The 26,830-nt window shown below is 41.9% G+C and overlaps 1 protein-coding gene across 2 annotated transcripts in view; it reads left to right on the top strand.

The window, feature by feature from the left end:
* The window catches only part of LOC134225412 (ATP-dependent Clp protease ATP-binding subunit clpX-like, mitochondrial), a 119,414-nt gene that overhangs the window by 29,874 nt on the left and 62,710 nt on the right, over positions 1 to 26,830 (top strand). Inside the window, exons 1-2 of one of the 2 annotated variants that reach the window (XM_062705472.1) lie at positions 7,116 to 7,392; positions 20,047 to 20,347. In XM_062705472.1, coding sequence (XP_062561456.1) covers positions 20,275 to 20,347 — 73 coding nt within the window. In that variant the 5' untranslated portion in view covers positions 7,116 to 7,392; positions 20,047 to 20,274. Of the gene's footprint in view, positions 1 to 7,115; positions 7,393 to 20,046; positions 20,348 to 26,830 lie in introns of those variants that run through there. The other variant, XM_062705471.1, reaches the window with a different exon arrangement.

Below are 26,830 nucleotides of genomic sequence, written 5' to 3'. Positions count from 1 at the left end.
TTCGCGCATTGCGCCGTCTTCGTCTTCGGGTTGCAGAGGTGGTCCGACAGTTCCGGTGGTGGATGACGTCCGCACTGGCGGTGCCCTACATACCCGAAGCACTTCCTTCTTCTTTCTTCTTTCTTCAGCAGGTTGGCAATTCAAAAGCCGAGGTCGGTCCAACGATTCCGGTTGGCAGAAGACTTCCGGTTCGCTGGAGCCCCGACGACCCGAAACCAAACACTGCTCACTGTGCTGGATTTCGCTCCAAACCGACGCTTATTTGCTGGTCCCTTCTCCATTGACGCTGCAGCTCTGACAGTATTTGCGTCACGACTCTGCTTACTGCATTCCACGTACCCTCATCGCGACACATTCGCTCTGCGATGTTGTCCGCCCGTAGGGCAGGCATTCCTCTACGTACTTCCGCAAACCTTGGGCAATCGAATACCACGTGTTCTGGAGTCTCCTCTATGTTGATACACGCCGGGCAGGATGGCGATGACGCATGGCCACACCGATGCAGATAGTGTGTGTGTGTGTGTGTGTGTGTGTGTGTGTGTGTGCGTTACAAAAATCTCACATCAAGATCTCAGCCGTCTGTGGACCGATTTGCACGATTTTAACACTAAACGAAAGCTATGACTTTGTCATTGTACAAGTTCAATTTTTTTTTGCAATCGGACATTTGGTTCCAGAGATATGTGAGAAATACGAACATGAAGTGTATTTTCAGAAAACTAACAAATTGCCTTTCTCGTATACTAAGTATACGGTAAAGGCTATATGATCGCTCCAAAAACAAACTTTTCATAGAAGGCCCGGAGACCCATAGTGTTATATACCAATCGACTCAGTTCGACGAATTGAGGTGATGTCTGTGTGTGTGTGTGTGTGTGTGTGTGTGTGTGTGTGTGTGTGTGTGTGTGTGTGTGTGTGTGTGTGTGTGTGTGTGTGTGTGTGTGTGTGTGTGTGTGCAAAACTACTCAAAAAATGTCACTCATTTTTCGGGCACTTAACCTCAACCGATTTGCTCGCAACAAGTTGCATTCGACGCAGAATCCTGTCCCATTGTTTCCTATTTGAAATTGGCCAGATCGAAGTATGGGATCAGAAGTTATGGCCAAAATACAAATTCATACGAAAAAATCGCGTAAAAAATGTCACTCATTTTTCGGGCACTTATCCTCAACCGATTTGCTCGCAACAAGTTGCATTCGACGCAGAATCCTGTCCCATTGTTTCCTATTTGAAATTGGCCAGATCGAAGTATGGGATCAGAAGTTATGGCCAAAATACAAATTCATACGAAAAAATCGCGTAAAAAATGTCACTCATTTTTCGGGCACTTATCCTCAACCGATTTGCTCGCAACAAGTTGCATTCGGCGCAGAATCTTGTCCCATTGTTTCTTATTTGAAATTGGCCAGATCGAACTATGGCCTCGAAAGTTATGGCCAAAATACAAATTCATACGAAAAAATCGCGTAAAAAATGTCACTCATTTTTCGTGCACTTATCCTCAACCGATTTGCTCGCAACAAGTTGCATTCGACGCAGAATCTTGTCCCATTGTTTCCTATTTGAAATTGGCCAGATCGAACTATGGGATCAGAAGTTATGGCCAAAATACAAATTCATACGAAAAAATCGCGTAAAAAATGTCACTCATTTTTCGGGCACTTATCCTCAACCGATTTGCTCGCAACAAGTTGCATTCGACGCAGAATCTTGTCCCATTGTTTCTTATTTGAAATTGGCCAGATCGAACTATGGGATCGAAAGTTATGGCCAAAATACAAATTCATACGAAAAAATCGCGTAAAAAATGTCACTCATTTTTCGTGCACTTATCCTCAACCGATTTGCTCGCAACAAGTTGCATTCGACGCAGAATCTTGTCCCATTGTTTCCTATTTGAAATTGGCCAGATCGAACTATGGGATCGAAAGTTATGGCCTAAATACAAATTCATACGAAAAAATCGCGTAAAAAATGTCACTCATTTTTCGGGCACATATACTTAACCGATTTGCTCACAACAAGTTGCATTCGACGTAGAATCCTGTCCCGTTGTTTCCTATTTGAAATTGGCCAGATCGAACTATGGGATCAGAAGTTATGGCCAAAATACAAATTCATACGAAAAAATCGCGTAAAAAATGTCACTCATTTTTCGTGCACTTATCCTCAACCGATTTGCTCGCAACAAGTTGCATTCGACGCAGAATCTTGTCCCATTGTTTCCTTTTTGAAATTGGCCAGATCGAACTATGGGATCGAAAGTTATGGCCAAAATACAAATTCATACGAAAAAATCGCGTAAAAAATGTCACTCATTTTTCGGGCACATATACTTAACCGATTTGCTCACAACAAGTTGCATTCCACGTAGAATCCTGTCCCGTTGTTTCCTATTGAAAATTGGCCATATCGGACTATGGGATCGAAAATTATACCATTTTTTTTATGGAAAAATCAGGCTCTTTTCCTCAACCGATTTGCTCGCATTAAATTGCATTCGACGCAGAATATCTCATATTTTCTTATTGAAAATTGGCCAGATCGGACTATGGGCTTAGAAGTTATGGTAAAATTACTATTTATTGTGAAAAAGAGTTCAAAAAAGTCTAGCTCACTTTTTTAGCACTTAGACTTCATCTATTTCCCAAGCAACACAAGTTCAACAAATCTGGTTGCAGTAACCATATTGTGACTGAATCCGGTCATATATAAGTTACTGTGATTGATGTGCAATATGTGTGCTTCTCAGGTCTCTCGCATCAGATTGCATTCGACACAGAATCTTGTCCCATTGTTTCCTATAGAAACTTGTCCGGATCGTACAATTGGGTCAAAAGTTATGGCGAAAATACTAATTTTAAAACTACAAAATAAAATGCCATTTTTTGCTCTTATGCTCATCCGATTTGTTTGCAACAAATTGCGTTTGGCGAGAATTTTTTTTATGCCTATAAACAAATATGAAAAATAAGACCAATCCACATATTGGTGTTATTTTAGATTTTTCCAAACCTTTTGAACGAACGAGAAAGGCACCATCACCGCTAGGTGGATTAATCTGGGTTTTTTATTTTGAAATCGTTAAAAGCATGATAATATCAGTTATTTTATATTCAATTGAAGGTCATATGCATAGAAATTGTAATATGCACTGGGCACACACAACCATTCAAAAGTGTAAGAAGGGTTGCGTTCACTGTAGGTGGATTAAGTCGGGTTTTATTTAGAAATTCAGTTCAACGCTAACAGGATTTTCTGAACGAATTTCTGAAGAAATTTCTTAAGGTATTTGTGAAAGAATCTCCATAGGGATTTCTAGTGGAATTCCTAAAGGAGCTCTTACATGAATTCCTGAAAAAAAAAATCTGAAGCAAATTCCGAAGAAATTCCTAGGCGAATTTTCAAAACCCTAATAATTTACTGAAGATATTTGTGAAGAAATTCCAAAACGAATCCCCAATGGAATTTTCTAAAGAATATCCGAAAGAATTGCCAAAATATTTTCCGTAGATATTTCTAAAGGAGTTTCGGAAGGTATTTCCAGAGAATGTTTAAAAGAAATTCGTGAATATATTTCAAAATAAATGATTCGAAGAATTTCCGAAAGAATTCCAGGAGGAAGTTTTGAATTCCAGAGAATCTCCTGAGGTAGATTCTGAAGTAATTCCTTAAATTCATTCTTTCAATTTTTGAAGAAACATTGAGGAGGAATTTAAAAATGATTTTTAGATTTATTTCCGAAGTTGTTTCCGGATTTTCCAAAGAAATCCCTGGGGGAATTTATGAAGGAAATCTTAAAACAATGCTCAAAGAAGTTCTTGAAGAAATCTAAGAATGTTGGAAGTTCCGTCAGGAGCTCAATTTAAAAATCCTTCAGGAATTTGTTATTATCGGGTAAGTATGCTCAGCACTATACTGAGATCAAGGATGTTAACGATCATTCAGAAATTTGCGTTCGATCATTTAGTAGTTTGTCAATAACACATTCCAGAAGCTGAATTTCAAAATATGATGTATGGTGGACTTCTAGTGCGAAGGTTTTTCTACAACTTTACCTTATGGTTCGTTGTTTGAATTCCACTAGTAACGGAGTTATAGCTATAGTTTCAGTAACTTAGACTAAATGATAACAAAATTCCAAGTTACTGCAACTAGCGCTCTAACTCCGTTATTAGTGGAATTTTAATAACGAACCATTTGGCAAAGTTGTAGAAAAACCTTCGCACTAGAAGTCCACCATACAACATATTTTGAAATTCAGCTTCTGGGATGTGTTATTGAAAAACTTTAGTAGTCGAACGCAAATTACTGAATGATCGTTAACATCCTTGACTGAGACTCCCTAAACTGACAGCCTCAGGGTCGGCACGCTCACATCAAGCAACTCGCGGACAGGATACTCTCGCAATCAAATGCAAAGAAAAACCACAGAGCTCCACTTTGCGACACTTTATTCACTTCTGTCTTCACTCTCTCATAAAGCTAGTTAACCTGTCTTTAGATCTCCTCATCCTGGCAGCACTGCACCACTACTTTTCTTTCATTCCTTCCTTCTGTGGCCGAGGATCCGGCAGCGAGCAACTCTGTTCGCTGCGGGATTCCCGGTAGTCTAGCCGGGCTGGCTTGGGGATCTTCCCCGCTCCTTGCTTCGCTGCAATTCGACCAATAAGAAAGCCGAATATCGGCGGAAACAATGCCAGATTAGGCCGACTACGGAACCAGGGAATGACGACTATTCTTGCTGGGGTTTTCAACCTAAAAACAGTGAGGTTGTCCTCAACGGCTTCTCTTGTTCCACTTACTTTCTTCTCTACTCTTCAATTTCCAACTATGGTAACTTGGTAACATCCGTTCGCTTGAAAATACTTTGGAATAGTGACCGCATCCCATGTCATGACCTGCTTTTCCAGGTCAATCACCTCGTCTCATAGTATCAGCCCAATTACGCCACCCCTTAATGGCTACTTAACGAAGGTGCTTCTGGCCCTCTGGCGTTGGTTTTTTTTTTTTTTTTTTTTTTTTTTAAACTTTATTAATGTACCTCTGGCGTTGGGTGGAGGACTATGGTGAGGGGTTGGATGCGGTCTTATAGGGTGGTGAAGGCTAATCATGCCCTGCTCTACTGCAATTGCTAAAGTACTGGGAAAACCTACACATAAAGACGAGTTTTACCTGCCATTCACAAACAATTCACGCATTAGACTACATTTTCATAAATTTCTCGGCAACACTCATTACATAACCAACACTTACAAATTCATTTAGAAGTTTCTTTGATTTTTTTCTAGAACTTTTTGTCAAATTCCAGAGATAATTTCTAAAAGTATTGCACAAGGAGTTTCCGTAGGAATGTCTGGAGGTCTTGGGATTTTCTTGAAAAAAATTTAAGGAAAGAATTCAATGTGGAAGTATTGACCCAATGTCTAAGGGAAATTCCGAAGGAATTCCTGGAAGAATTTTCGAAGGAATTACTGGATTCATTTCTGGAAGATGTATTGAAGAAATCCCTTCGGGATTCGCCGAAGAAATTCTTGGAGTAATCTCCAAAGAATTTTTTGGAGGAATTTTAGAATAAATTACTGGTGCCTTTTCCTAAGGAAATCCATAAGAAATTCCAGATGTTACATCTTAAGAAGGAATTCTGGAAGTAGTTCCTGAAGGAATTTCCGAAGGAATTCCTGTAGAAATCTAGGATTTTCTTCGCAAATTCTATTTGGAGTTTCTTCCCAAATTCTTTTATGAATTTCTTGAAAATGCATTCAGGAAACTCCTTTAGAAATTATTTTAGGTCAACGGGTCAAATGGGGGTGAGAATGGATCACTGTTTCTACTACTTAAAATGTTTGAAGAATAGATTGAATGTAACTGAGGGAAAGAAGACTAAAATATAAGAGAACTTTTTGAACGATTTTGCCTTACGACTTCCAGACTGCCGGTGAGAGCAATGAACCATTCTCACCCCCCAGACCCAATGTCACACCCGATGACGGTAGTTTTTTTTAATTACTTCATTAATTCAATCAGATTTTTTTTTCAAGAATTGATTCGGAAATTCTTTTTGGAACTCTTTTAGAATTTCCTACAGGAATTCCTTCACCAAATTCGCCAGAAATTAATTTGGGAGCTCCTTTAGGAATTTTTCTCTAAAAATCAGTAAAACAGTAAGTTTTCAAATCGCGTTTTCTCAAAATTGCGCAAGTTTGCGTAAGATTTTCCGTGATAATCTGAAAGTACACATCCCAAATATGATCCCCAACAAAAGTATCAAAGTATTGTAAGCAAGCTGTCTGCTCAAATAATATTACTTAAAACTAGAAAATGATGAGCAACTTAAATATTTTATCGACTAGTCATCGTTTCCAAACAAAGTAAACATTCCCATCATGAGTACATGTAATGTGACAGACAGGTGACAGGGAGCCTCTGTTTTTGCTTTCACATGACGATCACTAAATCTAAACCAGTACGGGCCATATCCAGGAAAATGCTATTCTGAATAAGTTGTTTCTCTGATCCCGCATATTCAATGGTTTCAAAACGGTTGGTTGTTCTATTTTTTTTTTGATAAACGCAGCATGTGTTTTCAATCAAATTCAGTGTAAACACAGTATGGAGGCGCATGGTATGTTATTGTTCAGAAGAGAGTTTCGACTTTTCGTTTCGATGAGACAAACAAACGTTTCTTGAGCCAAGTGAGAATTTTCTTCGTTGTTTATGATGAGGAGCATCTTTCACCAATCATTTTTGTTTCTAAGGGCCAATTTCTTCACCTCCGCTTAGTGCTTAAATCAGGTTTGAACGTATGGGTAATCACTGCTTACCATTAAAGCGAAGGTGAAGAAAACGGCCCTAAGAGGACGTTATAGGGCTTCTTTTCCCAATCTCAATATTTACTCATAAACATTTTCAAATTATTTGAACCAGCCTGAAAATTATCACAGAATCAGCAAGTACACGGTCACTTACACTTCTCTGCAGAAGTGCCAGTTGAGAGCGAAAGAGTAGAGAAGTGGCGCCAGCAGCGCCGACGTCGATTAGGTCGGACTCGTCGAGTGCAATTACTCCCAGCGTTTGGTTTACCTGCAGTGCCCTGACTGGTATACGTGATCCAACCGCCAAACCGTAGAGACTATACCTCGCGCGACTCGCGAACTTAAGCGTGCGTCCGTTCAAGCTTAGCTAATATTTTAAACAAAAAACAAATCCTCATCTGTCCGCAGGCGATTGCTCGTTACTTTTTATGCCGTCACGTATCCGCCTCTCTTGCTCGGATCGAAGCCTATGCCGTTGTAATTATACTCGGGCGGATTAAACGAGGGTATCGTTAGCCAGTTGTGCTTAAAATAGAACGAAAACAAAAACACCGTTCGTTGTGGCGAGAAGAAAAAGGTGAATCAAGTGTTGTAGTTGTTATCGAAAATAAGAGTTGAAACGAAGCGAAATTTTGAACGTTGAATCGAAAGTGAATGTAGAGCTAATCCAGATTAGCAACACAATGCACGTGTGTGGAACGGTAGACGAGATGGTGTTTAAAACGACAACACAGCACGGTTGTGGCAGTGTGATTTTGTTTTCTTGCATTCTGTATTCTATTTTTATGTAACAACTGAGTGCCACAAAGTGAATTTGTTTATTCCTTCACTACTGATCGAGTTTTTGAATTATCAACATTAGAATTCAAAAATCAATCCATTCGAGCTGATTACATAACTTGGACCGTAGCATTTCTGAATTGAGCGTCTATAGCTGAAAAATAGTTCGATCTCTTTCGCCATGTAGGAACTGGTTTTGCATTTGGAAAGTCAGATTTATTTTTTACGCTCTACAACCATTATTGAAAAAAATAAACAAAAATTGAATAATCTATTAATTATAAGCAGGACCGGATTTAGCCGGAAGGGGGCCCCGGGGCCGACGGTATGTGGGGGCCCCAAAATGTACAAAAAAGGTTGGTTTTGGTACATAAGATTTGTGGGGGCCCGGGGCCACGGCCCCCCCGGCCCCCCCATAAATCCGGCCCAGATTATAAGTAATATTATAACTAATTAATAATTATAAGCAAATTGTAAAGCACCAATGTCCAAAATCGTTAAGCTTTTCCATGAAATTTATTCTAAGAATTGTTTCATTTCCTAATAAATATGAAATGGCAGTCTTTTTATTTTTTTAATTGTATATATTTTGTAAACCACCTCACCGTTTTCGAAAATTGAATTTAAAATAATTTCTAATCCTATTTCTAAATTGAACCTCGAGCAAATTATATTCAAAATCTTCTCTCACATTGTTGAATGCCCGCACGCATGAGCTCAGTAAGCTATTGCAACCGTTACTAGTTCTGTGTTGAGGAAAAAGTAGTGTAGCCGAATTACGAAATATTCGGGAGGGTGCGTTGAAACAAACCTGTTCAAGAGACTCAGAGCAGTCAGTTTAATCTGTGACTAGATCGAATATGAAAAAGCCTTCACTTTGTTAACCGCCTGGCGGACAATGATTCTAAATCAATGGAAGGGTAGGTTTGCTGGAACCAGGCGTGCGGCCACATTACAAAGCTGTGAAAAGCTTGACACCGCATTACACACTATATCACTTTTGAAAACATTGACTCCATTATAAAAATTATTGTTATAATTAAATTGGTATTTCGGGGAAAAAGTTGTTTCATCTGAAATGTTGTTTTCGGAAAATACTATTTTGAGGAAAAGTCATTTTCAGGGAGGCCCGGTTTATTTGGCATAATTTGGAACCGTGATAGAGAAATGAGTATTTGATGTATTTTTTCACATAGATAAAGTAGATCGATATCCTGATATCTGGACAAACCATGATTTCGATGGAGGGATAATAATTTGGAAATGGAAATTGGCAATTGGCTTTCAATGAAAATTTTAATAGAACACTTAGTAGAAAAGCAGACCAAGTTCCAGTTGGAATGTTGCGCCATTGAAGAAGACGAAAACGTCTATTTTTTTACTGCATTGCAATAAGGCTTTCAGAAAACAAATATCGGGAGCTAATCAGAGATAGGAAATCCTATGATCTTTTATCTTTGTTTCTCAACGTACAGGAAATGAACCAAAGAAGGCAAACATAACTGAACGGAAACGGTCCCACCAAACTGTTCTGTTATTCGCACTGAAGTTGAACTTACCAACGGATGTTGAATAGTGGACTTGAAGATGGTTCGATTAGGATTTAATTATCTATTTCTGTTTTTTCTTCTATATTCGTTGCGACCTTTTGATATACAAATGTGATTGGTCTTTTTTGCCGTTCTCGTATAACAAAGTCGATGTAGTTTGCTAAATCAAGGTGACGTCTTTGTGTTTATGTTTGTATGAAAAATCAAGTTGTTCAGTTTGCTCGATAATCATTACAGTCATGTCTTCCAATGATTGCGCCCTTTTATCAGAGAGTGCTGCATAATCTAATTGATTAAAATTTTTGGACCTCTGTGAAGAATCGCACAAAGTCACAAATGCCGAGTTCCTGAAGAATCTGGTACTCTTGGTTTATAACTAGCCTCGAATTGCTGCAAATAAAAGATTTTTTCGGATTTTATTACCTGGAATAATATATTTCTAATGGAAGAAATGTATATTCATAAGGCTTCTTTTGAAATACTTACTTAGAATTTTGTTTTCAAACGATTTTTTTCTGGTAGTTTTTTTTTGATCGTGTGGCTTCAATTTACCATCAAAATATATGCATCATGTTCTTAAAAATTCTAAATAATACAAAGAAACATATACATATTACATATTATCATACTAAGGCAGGAGTGGCCTGTGCTGCACATAAAAGTCTTCTCCATTCAGCTCGGTCCATGGCTGCACTTCGCCAACCACGCAGTCTGCGGAGGGTCCGCAAATCGTCCTCCACCTGATCGATCCACCTTGCCCGCTGTGCACCTCGCCTTCTTGTTCCCGTCGGATCGTTGTCGAGAATCATTTTCACCGGATTACTGTCCGACATTCTGGCTACGTGTCCGACCCACCGCAGTCTTCCGATTTTCGCGGTGTGAACGATGGATGGTTCCCCCAACCGAGAACTACCGGTCTAATAAGCGTTTTGTAGATAGTCAGTTTGGTATGGCGGCGAACTCTACTCAATCCGAGCGTCTTGCGGAGTCCAAAGTACGTACGATTTCCTGCCACTATGCGTCTCCGAATTTCTCTGCTGGTATCGTTATCGGCGGTCACCAGTGAGCCCAAGTACACGAATTCTTCAACCACCTCGATTTCGTCACCACCGATAGAAACTCGTGTTGGGTGGCTTACATTGACCTCTCTTGAGCCTCTTCCTATCATGTACTTCGTCTTCGACGTGTTGATGACTAGTCCAGTCCGTTTAGCTTCGCTTTTCAGTCTGATGTAGGCTTCCTCCATCCTCTCAAAGTTACGTGCCATGATATCAATATCGTCGGCGAAACCAAATAACTGGACAGACTTCGTGAAAATTGTACCACTCATGTCAATCCCTGCCCCTCGTATTACTCCCTCCAAAGCGATGTTGAATAGCAGACACGAAAGACCATCATCTTGCCGTAACCCTCTACGCGTTTCGAAGGGGCTCGAGAATACTCCTCAAACAAATGTTACGGTGCAATTAATTTGTTTGGGACATTCCAATTTATCCAAAACATTCATGAGTTCAGTTTTTGAATTCTACCATAGAAGAGAAGGGTAATATGCACATCAAAATACGCTCAGTACATCCTGCAATGTTCATAGATGTCGAATGATTCTTGAAAAAAATCTTGGCTCTAACTGCTATAACTAGCGAAATATTCTGAAGTTCAGTTCGTATTTCGTATTTGGATGTATATGAAGATATGTTATACCAATCTGGCTGCTTTTCAACACACCCAAGGCCATCCAATAGGTTCTTGAGTTCATGTCGTCAGATTTAAGAATGTTTTGGAAAATGTTAGAGGCATTGAAACACAAAAGATGACTAATATCTATATGTGTTTGGGATGAGTATTAATAGATGCGTGGGAACATTTTATAGCCCGTTACTGCAAAAGCCTAACGAGTCGAAATTCAGTTCAGTTAGAAAGTCATCCAATATCATTATGTGGTATGTCGTCACTTCTATAGAACATTTTTGAAGCATTTAGCATTTCCATAATATTGCAATTCAATACCAAATTTTCAGAACGACTTGTCTGCTTTTGTAAACTAAGATGCAAACGTCGATTTGATGAATCTCCCACGCAAACCAACATAACCAATACGTATGTGAAGGCTTCTTCTACCTGTTGATAGTGTTGGTTTGCGGGGGAGTGCTATCAGATTCTTCAAATCAACGTTTGAATCTTTGTTTTCAAAGGCAGATATGTCATTTTCAAAATTGGTATTGATTCCCCTATTTTGAGTTCTAAGACTTGTCCGATTTTTAAAATCTACCTACCTAGTACCTGCACATGATAGGCTACAGCGCCGGTACACCTATGCCTGGCGTATTGTAGAGCTCCATAATCGTCGGTCTTGGGCGATGTTGCTCCAGTTTCCCCGAACGTTCAGGGTCCCCAGGTCCGATTCCACCGCGTACAGCCAGCGTGTTCGTGGCCTTCCATGAAGTCGCCGGCCCCTATCTGGTCTGTTGTTTTCGCTATTCTTTCTTCCAACATTCGCACTAAGTGACCAGCCCACTGAAGTCTTCCGTATTTTATGCGATTTATGATTTATGCGTCTGCGCCACACACCATTTTCTAGTTTCCCTCCGAGTATTGTACGCAGCACTATTTGCTCGAAAACCCCGAAAGCTCTCCGGTCCGCCGCTTTTAATGTCCATGCTTCATATCCATAAAGGGCCACTGATTCTACCAATCAGAGTTTTGTATAGAGCCAATTTCGCTTCCGTTTGCATGTTGCGGGACCTAAGCTGGTTACGTAATCCGTAAAAGGCCCTATTCGCAGCAGCAATACGTCTTTTCACTTCACGGGAAACGTCATTGTCACATGTCACAAGCGTTCCAAGGTAAAATTTTTTTCAACAACTTCAAACACATCCCCATCAAGCACTACCTCTGCACCAACACCAGTAGGTCTTCCTCTTTCTCTACCTGCCACCATGTAGTTTATCTTGGTAGAGTTAATGGTTAAGCCTATCCTCGCCGTCTCCCTCTTCAGTGTGACAAAAGCCTCCACTACTGCTCTGCGATCGATTCCAATAAGGTCGATGTAGTCCGTAAAGCCCAGGAGCATATGCGACCGGGTGATGATAGTGCCGTTCCTCTGCACGCCAGATCTCCTAATAACGCCTTCGAGTGCAATGTTGAACAATAAATTTGAAAGTGCATCACCCTGCTTCAATCCGTCTAAGTTCACAAACGAGGTTGACACTTTGTCTGCAATCCGAATACTTGATTTTCAGTTTTGCCGGAAAACCATGTACGCACATTATCTGCCAAAGCTTATTTCTCTTCACTAAATCGTACACTGCTTTGAAATCAATGAACAGATGGTGAGTCTGCAAGTTGTACTCCCGGAATTTATCACGGATCATCCGCAGGCTAAATATTAGATCCGTCGTTGATCGGCCCTCACGAAAACCTGCCTGCTATTCGCCGACGAAGGACTCCTCAAGCGGTCTCAGTCTGTTAAACAGGATACGGGACAGGATGTTGTATGCCGAGTTCAGAAAGGTGATCACTCTGTAATTGGCACACTGTGCCAATTACAGAGTGCCTTTCTTATAGATTGGGCATATGAGGCCATCCAACCATCCGGCAGGCAGTTCTTCAACCTCCTATATTTTCTGGATAATGTGGTGGATTGATTGATGCAGCTGCTCACTTCCGTGTTTGAGAAGCTCGACCGGGATCTCGTCCTTCCAAGCAATTCTTCCAATAAGCAATTTTTATGGGTTTTTCGACAACCCCCCTTTCCCCCATGTAAGATTTTTGACGTAGGACTCACGTCTGTCTTTACTATACTGGGTGTCATTTAGATTTTTGGAAATCGAGAGCGTTACGCTGAAAGGGAAGATTTCGAACGTTACTAGCGCCTTTACCTTTGGATGGGTTTTTAAGACTTATATATCAATCGACTCGGACACTCTCCAGCAATTTGCCTATTTCATTGAAACTTAAGATTATTTACGATAAGCTATTGAAAATTTCAATTCTTGTCAAAGCCAGCATGTATTCCTAACACGGACATCAGAATGCGGTATGTCACAGGCCTTCGGTTCCACCAGAAGATTTTCTTTGTGCATAAAAGAAGCAGTGCCTGCCGTGTGCGAGTCATTACAATTTGTGACAGCAGCGCGTACTGACGTGCTTTTTGCTCGCGCATTTTTCGTTTCGTTCGTTCGTTCGCTGTGTTTACCTACACAGCGACAGCATGCAGTCACCAGCGGTAAAACTGCCGCTGGGTCTGCGAATATGCATGAAAGAAGTGGGCGCTTTTTTTTTGTCATTCTGTGCTTGACGATGGTCGGATGCAGTGGTGTCGGTTGCTATGGATGCAATCGCTCATCGCATCGCTCGGAGTTCACGGCTAGAGGCCGATAATGGCTGAGGCAGCGAGATTTAGTCTGCGCATCCACCAAAAGTGATTGGTTTCATAATTCACATGATCCCAGGATGGGTACGAGTCATGGCATATGACTGACCATATGTTAAGTTGTGCTCGGTACTTAACGACACGTACATTAAAACATGGTTATACTTTAACAGTTCTGATTCCCTAGCAAAAAAATCAACTACGCTAATGAAAATAAAAAATTGATTGAAAATAATTACTTTCATTTATTCGCAGACAGCAATAGTGATGATATCCATTTTAGATTACAAAATGTCGCCGTACTACATGTTTTAAAAAAGTCCGCAAAAATAATTTCCAGAAGAATATTTAAATAAACATTATCTTATTTTTCATTTTCTGAGAAATTATATTATTAAACTTGACGTAGACTCGGAGTGTGGTATCAAAACATTAAAACAATTTTTGTTGACGTATTAGCAGTACCTCCTCTATTTTAGTAGGGTTACTGCTCCTTGACTTGTTTCTTATTGTTGTGATTTTTTCAGCAGTAAGCACGCATGATAGCAAAAAGAAGCAACGAAATTGGTGTTGTATTTCTTTGTTTGGAAAACGGGACAGTTCCCCTAAAATAGCACATTTTGCCCAAGTCTGAAAATTTTATTAATAGAATTTTTAAACTTCAAATACTATCATCAATAAGAAATCTATAAATGCCCTACATTTGCTTGAGTAAATAGTGACTTAATAGTTAGAAACAAAGCAACTTTATATTATACAACAGGTATTTAATTATTAGTTTTATTTCTAGAAGTTTTGAATAAACAAATTGCTAAAAATTCTACACAGCATGGAAGTTGTCGTTTCGAATATCAATACCTATAATCAAACTCCATAGATCCAAAAGTTAGAAGTTAAATGTAAATACGTTACGTTTATACAAGTCCTACGTCTACTCGCGATTATGTTAAAAACATTACCCATTGCTCTTTTCGTTTTGCCTTTCTCGTACAACTAAGTTGTACCGAAAGGCTATCATTTCACTCCGAAAACGAACTTTTTATAGAAGCCTCTGAGACCCATAGTATTATATACCAATCGACTCAGCTCGACGAGCTGAACACATGTCTGTCTGTCCGTGTGTATGTGTGTATGTGTGTGCACTAGGGCAGTTCAAATTTAAATTTTTTTCGAAAATTCCAACTCCCATATGTCTGTTAGCATCATTTTGATAATATAGGAGTCCTGGCAAAATTTCAGGCAACTCGGTGGCCATTTAGAGGTGGCGCGAAGTCAATTTATGTTTATATGGAAATTTGTATGGGAAAAACTTAAAATTTATTCAAGTCTCCCTACAATTGTCAAATTGTGATGAACTCAAATAAACATCCCCAACCTCCCTTTTTGAAATCTATATAAAAGGGACCCCCGGATAATACATTAGTTATGAGAGGATTGAATGGTTCTATAAACAGTGTGAATATAAGATAAATGGCTAAAATGGTGTAATTAGCATCAACGTAGCAGTGAAAATATAAATCAAAATTAATGAGTTATCCACTGGTTGAGCTCAAATAGACTCCGAAAATGGAGGTTGGGGATGTTTATTTGAATTCATCACGATTCAAGAGTTGTAGGGGGATTTGAATAAATTTTCAGTTTTTTCCATACAAATTTCCATAAATTGACTTCGCGCCACCCCTAAATGGCCACCGAATTGCCTGAAATTTTGCCAGGACTCCTATATTATCAAAATGATGCTAATAGACATATGGGAGTTGGAATTTTCGAACATTTTTTAAATGTGAACTGCCCTAGTGTGCACAAAAGCTATGAAAACATTAGACAACTTTTCGTATAGAAATCCTTAACCGATTTTCTCGCAACAAGTTTCATTCGACAGGGGACAAAGCCTTGTTGATCACTATTGAATACTATTATAACGATCGGTCATTGCGTTTTAAAGTTATGAAGAAAATGGTACATCGAACCATATAAACCCCATATAAGGTTGATGTCTTAACTAAATGCGAGAAAGGCACCACCAACGCTAGGTGGATTAATCTGGGTTTTTTCATACAAATGATTTTTCATTTATATGGAGCGTAAGATATTGACCGACCCTATACCAACCGATTTATGTGGAGCGTAAGATATTGACCTCCCCCCATAAGTGCTTACGTAATATGTGTAAGGCCCCTTTACTGTTTTTCAGCTCGTTTAGAGTCTTCTTAACCTCGTCCAGCGTTGGTGGTTTCACAGCTTGACCGTCGCCGACTATGTCCATCCTGCTCCTTAATACACCTTCATTATCACCGTTCAACAAATCTTCGAAGTGCTTCTTCCACCTGGCTGCCACCATAGTCTTGTCTGTCTGTAAGCTCCCCTCTCGGTCATTGCACATGGCGGGCACTGGCGCAGTCTTATGCCGCGCGCCATTGACAGTTCCGTAAAACCTCCGCATATCGTTTCTATCCATGTGCGCTTTGGCTATCACACTCTCTTCGGGTTGCCTTTTTTTCTGCGGTGAATTTGTTTCTCTTCTGCCCTTGCTACACTGTACTGTTCTCTGTTGGAACGGGTACGAGCCACTAACATTCGACTCCCAGCAACATTTTTTCTCGTCCGTCACTCGCTGGCACTCCTCATCAAACCAACCATTTAGTTGGTATCGCTGTGCAGTGCCTAACACTGCCTGCGCTGTTGTAGTCACAGTTTCGTGGATATTTTCTCACAATCTGTTGACGTCGCCAGTTCCGGTGGCATCTCCTATCCGCTCGTCCAGCTTCTGGTGGTACTGTTCAACAACTCCTTCAACTGACAATCGTTTGATATTGAAACGCATCGTTCTGTTGTTTCGAGAATTCGTGACGCTGGAAAGTCGCGCCCGAATTTTTGCAACTACAAGATAGTGATCCGAGTGGATATTCGGACCTCTGAAGGACTTTACATCTATAACATCCGAGAAATGTCGTCCATCGACCAGCACGTGGTCTATCTGTGAGCAAGTGTCTCCACTCGGATGTTGCCAGGTGTGTTTGCGGATATTCTTACGTGCGAAGTAGGTACAGCTAATTGCCATCCCTCTAGCAGCAGCAAAGGTTACAAGTCGCAGACTATTATCGTTGGTAGCGGAATGAAGGCTTTCCGTACCAATGACAGGGCGAAAGAAACTTTCTGTTCCGATCCGCGGATTTGCATCCCCCATGACAATCTTTACATCGAGTGTTGGGCACTCTCTGTAGGCCTTATCAAGGCTCTCTCTCCTTCACGTCATCAGGTTTATCGTTCGTTGAGGCATAGATGCTGATCAGGCTATAGTTGAAGAATTTGCCCTTCATTCTCAACACGCAAATGCGTTCGCTTATCGGCTTCCACCGGATAACACGCCATCACCATGATCACCATCCTGATCACCATGAAGCCAACTCCTCGTTCTGCTTTGTCACCGCCGCTACTGACGAGGTTTGGTGGAGGGGTTGGGAATCGAACCCATGACCATTCGCTTGTAAGGCGAACGTGGAGCCAACTACGCTACGTTTTACAACATTTATTTATTTATTCAGACTAAGGCCGGAGTGGCATGTGCAGTACATAAAAATCTACTCCAATCAATTCGGTCCATGGCTGCACGTCGCCAACCACGCAGTCTACGGAGGGTCCGCAAGTCATCTTCCACCTGATCCACCTTGCCCGCTGTGCACCTCGCTTTCTTGTGCCCGTCGGATCGTTGTCGAGAACCATTTTCACCGGGTTACTGTCCGACATTCTAATTACGTGCCCGGCCCACCGCAGTCGTCCGATTTTCGTGGTGTGAACGATGGATGGTTCTCCCATGGTTTACAACATTATGAACTGCAAATGGATGAATTTCTGAATAAAACATCGCTTCCAAACCTTTGAATCTCACGATAATAAGAATCTTACAAGCTGTTCTATCAAGCCTTGTATCATTATGTGCTCGAGTGCTCGACCAATTATTTTCATAAATCTATATTCTATATCCTTATACATGCTACGAAATGGTGGGTTGACATCTGGGAATGGAAGTCCAGGATAGCACTCATCTTTCCGCTTTCAAGGGTCTACTGATTACAATCGGAATCGACTGCCTTTTGTGAGTTGTGTACGTAACTGGGCCCGAGCCTTGTTGTCCTTGTCATATTAGCTAGAAAGGGAAAATATCAAATTCGTCCGATCAACCTTATTTGACCAATTCACCCAATTTGCACAATTAATCTAATTTGTCTAATTAGTAAAATTTTGCTTATTTGCCCAATTTGTTTAAGTTATCTAATTATAGATCTCATCGTCTAGTACCATGGTCTAGAATCGATTAAATAAAAAGGTAAATAGTTTTATAATAACATGTCGCAACGATGCGTCCATAGGTCCCCAACAACATAAATAAAAACTAGATCAAAGAAGTAAAGTGTGCTCAGTTATTATTCATTGTGTTGTCAAAACTCAAATCATATTAGCAGTTTTCGGTACTATAATCATATTTCTACAAGCGTCTGTAAACTAAATCTCACAAGTTACTTATTTCCGTCAATTATCGCTGTTCTAGGCTACGAAGGAAATGTGTTAATCAGAAGCTATGGCAAAAATCACTGTTCCGAAAAGAGTAAATAAAACAGAAGACTCTCCATCAGTTATTTTTGCAAGCACATATGTGAGTTTGTCAATCCGGAAATGCTGAGTTTCATTATAGGTTCCATTCTCGTTTCGGTCGAGGAACTCTTTGAGTTAAACATTGTCTCCTCTTTTTGAAAAACATAATGGCAAGCATGAAGATAACGCGTATTTCGAATATTTTCTTTTACTCTTTGATATAGATAACAAAATTACAAGCATTAGAAACGTAAATAAACCTTATGAGCATGATTTCTTTAAATCATAGCATCCATGGTCAGTTGATGTGGATGTCAATCGACGATTGCGAATGATCAACGCTTTGGTAAATATTGTTGTTCCAGAGATAGCTTTCCCTTTTCCGGCTCAATTTATAAACTACCGCAACTGTCATTTCATACTTTTTCTCTGTCGTTTTGCATGGCATACTAGGATGGTAACACTAAATATGAGATTTTTGTTTCAGTGTTTTAAAGATTTCCAGGCCTGCGCAAAAACTTTGACAGCTGCGGAAAAGCTTCACAGGATCCGCTAAATGGAAAAAAAAATCAAAGATCTGCAATAAGAAGCTACAGGGTTTGTCAACTGGCTTAGATACCTAACTGGTTTTGATTGTTTCTGGAACAAATTAACTAGCGTAATCAGTAATCTGTTTGGATAAGGACTGTTGATGCATGCCTGAGCATAACTTGAGATCCTCAAGAAACACTTGGGAAGGTCAGGACAGCAGCCTTTTGGCATACAGGCAAATTTTCTGGAAATAATAAGAATCTTAGAGAATTTTAATTTTGTTTTTTTGGACACATACACTTAAAATAAATCACAGATTTTTCAATACTAGAATAATATCTTAGATTTTGTAATTTTTGAAGGATGCAAAAATTCACTTGAAAATTGTGGAATATTGAATGAACTGTTCTGCTGTTGAGATTTCACTGAAGAAATAAGTCGAAATCTGTGAAATGAGTTTAATAAGCAGATATAACTTTTAATACTAGGAGTGGCTTGAAATACTAAGGGTTTTAATGGATCATATTTCAGGTTGCTCGTTCGTGGGCCGCTCCTTGAGTAATATCTCCCTGCACACACCGCATGCACGAGCGTCTTCCACGGTTTGTTTGAGAATTCGATAGTCAATTTCCTTTAACGTTCATGCTTCATGTCCGCAATCCGCATAGAGCGACTTGACGAATCAACGATTTGTTTTGTTCGTGTTTGTAATCTACGAGACTTCAGCTGGCACTGACTCGCAACCGCAATACGCCATTTCACTCCGTGGCTAACATCATTATCATCACATGTCACGAGTGTTCCAAAATACGTATATGAACTCGTCGACAACTTAAAATCCACACCATTTGGACTGCCTCCTTCGCTGCCTATCAACATAGATAGGATACCCGTACTTGACCCGACTTGTGGTGGACAATTAAGTGGTGGGATTAAAATGGATAGTACGCATTCGTCTTAAGACAAGTGAAAACGTTCCACTAAAAACTCAAAATAATTTTCTTATCAGGTAGAAGGGTTTTTAAATCATGGGCAGTTTAGTCACTCAGCCTCATCTGGAGCGATGAAAAATCAAAACAAGATAAAACTATGGTCGTCTTATCTGATAACGATAACCATTGCTTTTGATTCGATACTTTAGTGGTGGTTCAAATGCGGTGACGTAGTTAGGGAAAATACCACGACGTTCGTCGTTCATCAATTAATCGAGGATTTAAATTTAAATCAACAAGAACGCAATAAACCAAAGTCCCATCTAGGTAGTATGACACTCAATTAACCAACTCGACTAGGCTACAGACAGACTGCGAAGAGCGGCGAGGTCACCGAGTCGCGAATCATTGATTGTAAATAATACTCCTGACGCGTCGTGTGGATTAAAACCGTTTTTTCTTCTTCTTTGCAGGAAAAAATAACATCGAAATCCAAAGTACAGTGTGCATTTGAAAGTCAGTAGCAGTTGTTATATTTTGTAGCAAATTTATTTAGTGATTAACCAAATTCTCCACGGTGGAAGTGTCGTCAGTGAGTTGTGAAATCAAAATCAGCCAGTGAATAAAGTTGTTACTGAAACCCGAAATCGAAAATCATCAATTGCAGTCAGGCACTACCAGAAGCAAAAAATTAATTCGAAATGCGTAGTGTTCGCAGCAGCCTTACCATTGGACGACTGGCAATCTATCCGCGGAATTCTAACATACGTGCAGGTGAGTGCCCCTGGTCTTGACCTTGAGACTGCTGCCGCGACCCGGGTCGCAGTACAATCACTGACTGGCTGTCGTGATATGGCTTTTTAGTGGATCGTCTAATAGTTATGCGGTTTTAGGACGCGGCAAAGCTAGCGTTCGTGTCTGCGCCTGGGTTTTAATTAGCATCGTTAGGAATTATCGCGCATTTTCGCTGCATGCGAGTAGCGCGATCAGACAGGGGATTTTGTTGACAAACTTGCTTCCTCCGTTGAAGAGTATTGCTGGTAGTTGTATTGAAATGTTTTTATTATCTTAGACAGTGTGCACTGTGTAAGAGTGTGGTATTTTTAATTGGTGTGAGCGCTTCTTTCGAACGTTGAAGGCGATTGATTTCCCGTTAACCGTTGCAAATGGATAGAGAAAATAAATCTACCAGGTGTTTGTTATCTCAAGACCGTCGTTTGTGTTTTATTGGAACCAGTACTGAAATTTTCATTTTCATTGAGAGAGGTCACGCGATATTTACATTTTATTCTCTTCCGCTTTCATAGAAAACATAAACAATGAAAGGAATTCTGTTAAATTTTCACGGATTTTTATTTCATGAAAGCGCATCAAACTATTGTAAACAAGCTGTTTCTTTTTCAATAATGTCACGTCTAACTCGAAAATCAAAAACAATACAATCATTTTATCGACTAGTCATCGTAATTTGCACAGATCTATTAAAACTATTTGGAAATTTAGATTTCAAAACAAAGCAACATTCCCATCATGACTGCTTGTAATGTGACAGGTGACCGGGAGACGGCTACATTTTCATTTGGTCTCTTGAAAATGAAAATGCAATGTTTTCGCTTTCACATGACAGTCACGAAAACTACCAGTACTGATTGGAACAAAACATTGGCTTGTATAATCGGTATTGAATCAAAAAGCTTTCAAATATTACTTTGGATAAGATTCATCATCAGACATCAGACCAAATGATAACATTGTTTCGTATTTTTAATTTGACTGCTCTTACTGTACATCGATCGTAACGTAATTGACATTTTGTCTATGTTTAGAAATGTCCTGTTTCATATTCTGGATTGATATTATCATTGAATCCTTGCCGACGGATCAGATTTAGATTTATTTTGTTACATCTATTTAGTTTGATCTGAAATGTCTTGGAACGGCCTTTTTTGATTTACTTATTTAAGGGTCATGTTCACCCTCAGTAGTGTAAAGGGCCGACTTGAAAGATCACCATCCTGGGCGATGTCCAGCTTTCGCCTTGACCTATTGCCAAGTTAGATTTTGGTTGACTTCTTTTATTTATGGAGGCTACGCCGCCATGAACCTCTGCATATCGGCCTATGGTAACAACGTACACAAGTTCGAGATTTCATTGAAATAAGGCCTAAAAGCCTTATGGAACCAGTGCTCACATATTTTCGTGAAGTTCTGAAAAGTTCATCGAAGATCCACAAAAGTATGCAAAGTTTAGCCTAACTTTGTGATGGTGGTCGAAGGTCCAAGAAGGTCCGCAGAAATCTATGAAGGTCTACTGAGGTCCACAAGACTCGTGGGGGCTCAGGGAAGTCAGCTTCTACGAAAGTATACGAAGGACTGTGAAATTATGAAAAGCCTTCGCGGATCCGAGCAAGTCTTTATGAATAGTTTTCGAAGGTCTGTAAGAATATTTTTTGTTTCGTTATGTACGTGTACGTTAAATACTTCAACAATATTGTCGTTTATTTCTTCAAGATTGCTTTCTCTAGGGCCTTTTTCTCTGTACTCAATTCTGTTATCCTGTACGTTTTTAGCCATAAAAAAACTTCGTACATCTTCTGAATATGCAGATATAAAATATAAGTAAAATATAATATAAAAATAAAATATAAGTCGAGTCAAGTACGAGACACTGAAGACGACCACACAGTTGTGGTCGACATACGTATCTGCAAAGATAACGAAAACTAACTGGTGGAATTAAATGGAGAGTACTTAATTCGTCTTAGACGGTTGAATACATTCCACTAAAAGCTTTATATATTTTTCTATAAAATATACATTTTCAAGAAATAAATTCAAATATGAAGCCTTTCTGTTACTCTTAGAGGTGTTTTTGAATACTTTATACTTGATACCCAATACACTGTCCCTTCTTGGTGAGCCAATCATTCGCCAGCTGGGTTAAGGACAAAAGTGGTGTCGGAAGCCTCCTTCCAAGAGGCTCGGAAGGCTCCTTCCAAGAGGCTCGGAAGGCTCCTTCCAAGAGGCTCGGAAGGCTCCTTCCAAGAGGCTCGGAAGGCTCCTTCCAAGAGGCTCGGAAGGCTCCTTCCAAGAGGCTCGGAAGGCTCCTTCCAAGAGGCTCGGAAGGCTCCTTCCAAGAGGCTTGGAAGGCTCCTTCCAAGAGGCTCAGAAGGCTCCTTCCAAGAGGCTCAGGAAGCCTCCTTCCAAGAGGCCTCAAGCCTCCTTCCAAGAGGCTCAGGCCTCCTTCCAAGAGGCTCAGAAGCCTCCTTCCAAGAGGCTCAGAGCCTCCTTCCAAGAGGCTTGGAAGCCTCCTTCCAAGAGGCTCAGAAGCCTCCTTCCAAGAGGCTCAGGAAGCCTCCTTCCAAGAGGCTCAGAAGCCTCCTTCCAAGAGGCTCAGAAGGCTCCTTCCAAGAGACTCAGAAGGCTCCCTCCAAGAGGCTCAGAAGGCTCCTTCCAAGAGGCTCAGATGGCTCCTTCCAAGAGGCTCAGAAGGCTCCTTCCAAGAGGCTCAGAAGGCTCCTTCCAAGAGGCTCAGAAGGCTCCTTCCAAGAGGCTCGGAAGGCTCCTTCCAAGAGGCTCAGAAGGCTCCTTCCAAGAGGGTCGGTAGCCTCCTTACAACAGGCGCATAAGCATCCAGCCAAGAGGCTAGGAACCCTCCTTCCAAGAGGCTCGGAAGCCTCCTTCCAAGAGGCTCGGAAGGCTCCTTCCAAGAGGCTCGGAAGGCTCCTTCCAAGAGGCTCGGATGGCTCCTTCCAAGAGGCTCGGATGGCTCCTTCCAAGAGGCTCGGAAGGCTCCTTCCAAGAGGCTCGGAAGGCTCCTCCCAAGAGGGTCGGAAGCCTCCTTCCAAGAGGCTCGGAAGCCTCCTTCCAAGAGGCTCGGAAGCCTCCTTCCAAGAGGCTCGGAAGCCTCCTTCCAAGAGGCTCGGAAGCCTCCTTCCAAGAGGCTCGGAGGCATCCTTCCAACAGGCTCGGAATACACCTTCCAAGAGGCTCGGATGCCTCCTTCCAAGAGGCTCAGGCCTCCTTCCAAGAGGCTCAGAAGCCTCCTTCCAAGAGGCTCAGAAGCCTCCTTCCAAGAGGCTCAGAAGCCTCCTTCCAAGAGGCTCAGAAGCCTCCTTCCAAGAGGCTCAGGCCTCCTTCCAAGAGGCTCGGAAGCCTCCTTCCAAGAGGCTCGGAAGCCTCCTTCCAAGAGGCTCGGAAGCCTCTTTCCAAGAGGCTCGGAAGCCTCTTTCCAAGAGGCTCGGAAGCCTCCTTCCAAGAGGCTCGAAGGCCTCCTTCCAAGAGGCTCGGAGGCATCCTTTCAAGAGGCTCGGAGACGTCCTTTCAAGAGGCTCGGATGCCTCATTACAAGAGGCTCAGAAGCCTCCTTTCAATAGGCTCGGATGCCTCCTTTAAAGAGGCTCGGAAGCCTGCTTTCAAGAGGCTCCGAGGCCTCCTTTCAAGAGGCTCGGAGGCCTCTTTTCAAGAGGCTCGGAGGCCTCTTTTCAAGAGGCTCGGAGGCCTTCTTTCAAGAGGCTCGGAAGCCTCCTTTCAAGAGGCTCGGAAGCCTCCTTTTAAGAGGCGTGGAAGCTTCTTTTCAAGAGGCTCGGAAACCTCCTTTCAAGAGGCTCGGAAGCCTCCTTTCAAGAAGCTCGGGAGGCTCCTTTCAAGAGGCTCGTAAGGATTCTTCCCAGAGGCTCGGAAGCCTCCTTTCAAGAGGCTCGGAGGCCTCCTTTCAAGAGGCTCGGAGGCCTCCTTTCAAGAGGCTCGGAGGCCTCCTTTCAAGAGGCTCGGAGGCCTCCTTTCAAGAGACTCGGAGGCCTCCTTTCAAGAGGCTCGAAGGCCTCCTTTCAAGAGGCTCGAAGGCCTCCTTTCAAGAGGCTCGAAGGCCTCCTTTCAAGAGGCTCGGGGGCCTCCTTTCAAGAGGCTCGGAGGCCTCCTTTCAAGAGGCTCGGAGGCATCCTATCAAGAGGCTCGGAGGCATCCTTTCAAGAGGCTCGGAGGCGTCCTTTCAAGAGGCTCGGATGCCTCATTACAAGAGGCTCGGAAGCCTCCTTTCAATAGGCTCGGATGCCTCCTTTAAAGAGGCTCGGAAGTCTCCTTTCAAGAGGCTCGGAAGCCTGCTTTCAAGAGGCTCCGAGGCCTCCTTTCAAGAGGCTCGGAGGCCTCTTTTCAAGAGGCTCGGAGGCCTTCTTTCAAGAGGCTCGGAAGCCTTCTTTCAAGAGGCTCCGAGGCCTCCTTTCAAGAGGCTCCGAGGCCTCTTTTCAAGAGGCTCGGAGGCCTTCTTTCAAGAGGCTCGGAAGCCTCCTTTCAAGAGGCTCGGAAGCCTCCTTTCAAGAGGCTCGGAAGCCTCCTTTCAAGAGGCTCAGAAGCCTCCTTTCAAGAGCTCAGAGCCTCCTTTCAAGAGGCTCAGAAGCCTCCTTTCAAGAAGCTCAGAAGCCTCCTTTCAAGAGGCTCAGAGCCTCCTTTCAAGAGGCTCAGAAGCCTCCCTTTCAAGAGGCTCAGAGCCTCCTTTCAAGAGGCTCAGGAAGCCTCCTTTCAAGAGGCTCAGAAGCCTCCTTTCAAGAGGCTCAGGAAGCCTCCTTTCAAGAGGCTCAGGCCTCCTTTCAAGAGGCTCAGAAGCCTCCTTTCAAGAGGCTCAGAAGCCTCCTTTCAAGAGGCTCAAGCCTCCTTTCAAGAGGCTCAGAAGCCTCCTTTCAAGAGGCTCAGAAGCCTCCTTTCAAGAGGCTCAGAAGCCTCCTTTCAAGAGGCTCAGAAGCCTCCTTTCAAGAGGCTCAGAAGCCTCCTTTCAAGAGGCTCAGAAGCCTCCTTTCAAGAGGCTCCAGCCTCCTTTCAAGAGGCTCAGAAGCCTCCTTTCAAGAGGCTCAGAGCCTCCTTTCAAGAGGCTCAGGCTTCCTTTCAAGAGGCTCAGGCCTCCTTTCAAGAGGCTCAAGCCTCCTTTCAAGAGGCTCAGAAGCCTCCTTTCAAGAGGCTTGGAAGCCTCCTTTCAAGAGGCTCAGAAGCCTCCTTTCAAGAGCTCAGAAGCCTCCTTTCAAGAGGCCTCAGAAGCCTCCTTTCAAGAGGCTCAGAGCCTCCTTTCAAGAGGCTCGGAAGCCTCCTTTCAAGAGGCTCGGAAGCCTCCTTTCAAGAGGCCCGGAAGCCTCCTTTCAAGAGGCTCGGATGCCTCCTTTCAAAAGGCTCGGAAGCCTCCTTTCAATAGGCTCGGATGCCTCCTTTAAAGAGGCTCGGAAGTCTCCTTTCAAGAGGCTTGGAAGCCTGCTTTCAAGAGGCTCGGAGGCCTCTTTTCAAGAGGCTCGGAGGCCTTCTTTCAAGAGGCTCGGAAGCCTCCTTTCAAGAGGCTCGCAAGCCTCCTTTCAAGAGGCTCGGAGGCCTTCTTTCAAGAGGCTCGCAAGCCTCCTTTTAAGAGGCGTGGAAGCTTCTTTTCAAGAGGCTCGGAAGCCTCCTTTCAAGAAGCTCGTGGGGAGGCTTCTTCCAAGAGACTCGGAAGCTTCCTTTTAAGAGTCTCGAAAGCCTCCTTTCAAGAGGAAGCCTTCTTTCCCTCCTGGTCACACTGTGCGGCGCACTCCTCTAACTATCATTCGCCCACTGCAAGCCGAATATACCTTTGCATTTGCTACAATTTGTTCATGCGGGATTTATTGGAACTTTTTGGGTTAGGTTCGAGAGGCAGAGGTTTGTTTTGGGTAACGAATTGTTAAATGTGATATGAAAGCAATTTTTTGATTTCTCATTGGTAGAAAACGGGCTTTGCTGTTCATTTCTAAATTCTAGCAGTCTTTTGCTAGAATAGTCAGGTTGAAGGAATAGAAACGGAATGGAATGGAAGTCCACTTGCAGTTCTAGCAAATACTAGACAGCATGAGAAATATAGAGAAAGATACGAAGCAGGAGAATGGAACGCGCCTGGAAATGGACCCACGACATCCTGCGAATGAGGCAGAAGCGGAAGCGATGGAATTTCTTCGGATTTGGATTTTGATTGGATTAAGATTGGAATTGGATAATTGGAATAGAGTGCTGCTGATTCAGATGTATGAGTAACGATTGCCAATTCTATAATAGCGAGTCCATGAGCTACTCAATCAGTGGCATAGAAAGCTTTGAATCAACCACGAGCTCTGAAGACGATCTTATGGTTAAGGTAGATAGTAGAAACACGCATCTGCAAAGCTACAATGCGAAGGAATTAAATTTAACAGTTATATTTTTCTAACTTGTTTTATGGCAAATGAAGATATTCGAACAAATAAGTCTTTAAATTGATTGTGGAAATCTAGT

The sequence above is a fragment of the Armigeres subalbatus genome, chromosome 3 (genome assembly GCF_024139115.2).
Source record: "Armigeres subalbatus isolate Guangzhou_Male chromosome 3, GZ_Asu_2, whole genome shotgun sequence".
In the NCBI taxonomy this organism is placed as follows: domain Eukaryota; kingdom Metazoa; phylum Arthropoda; class Insecta; order Diptera; family Culicidae; genus Armigeres; species Armigeres subalbatus.
Note: the sequence above shows the minus strand (reverse complement) of the source record. Positions and strands in the feature narration are given on the sequence as shown.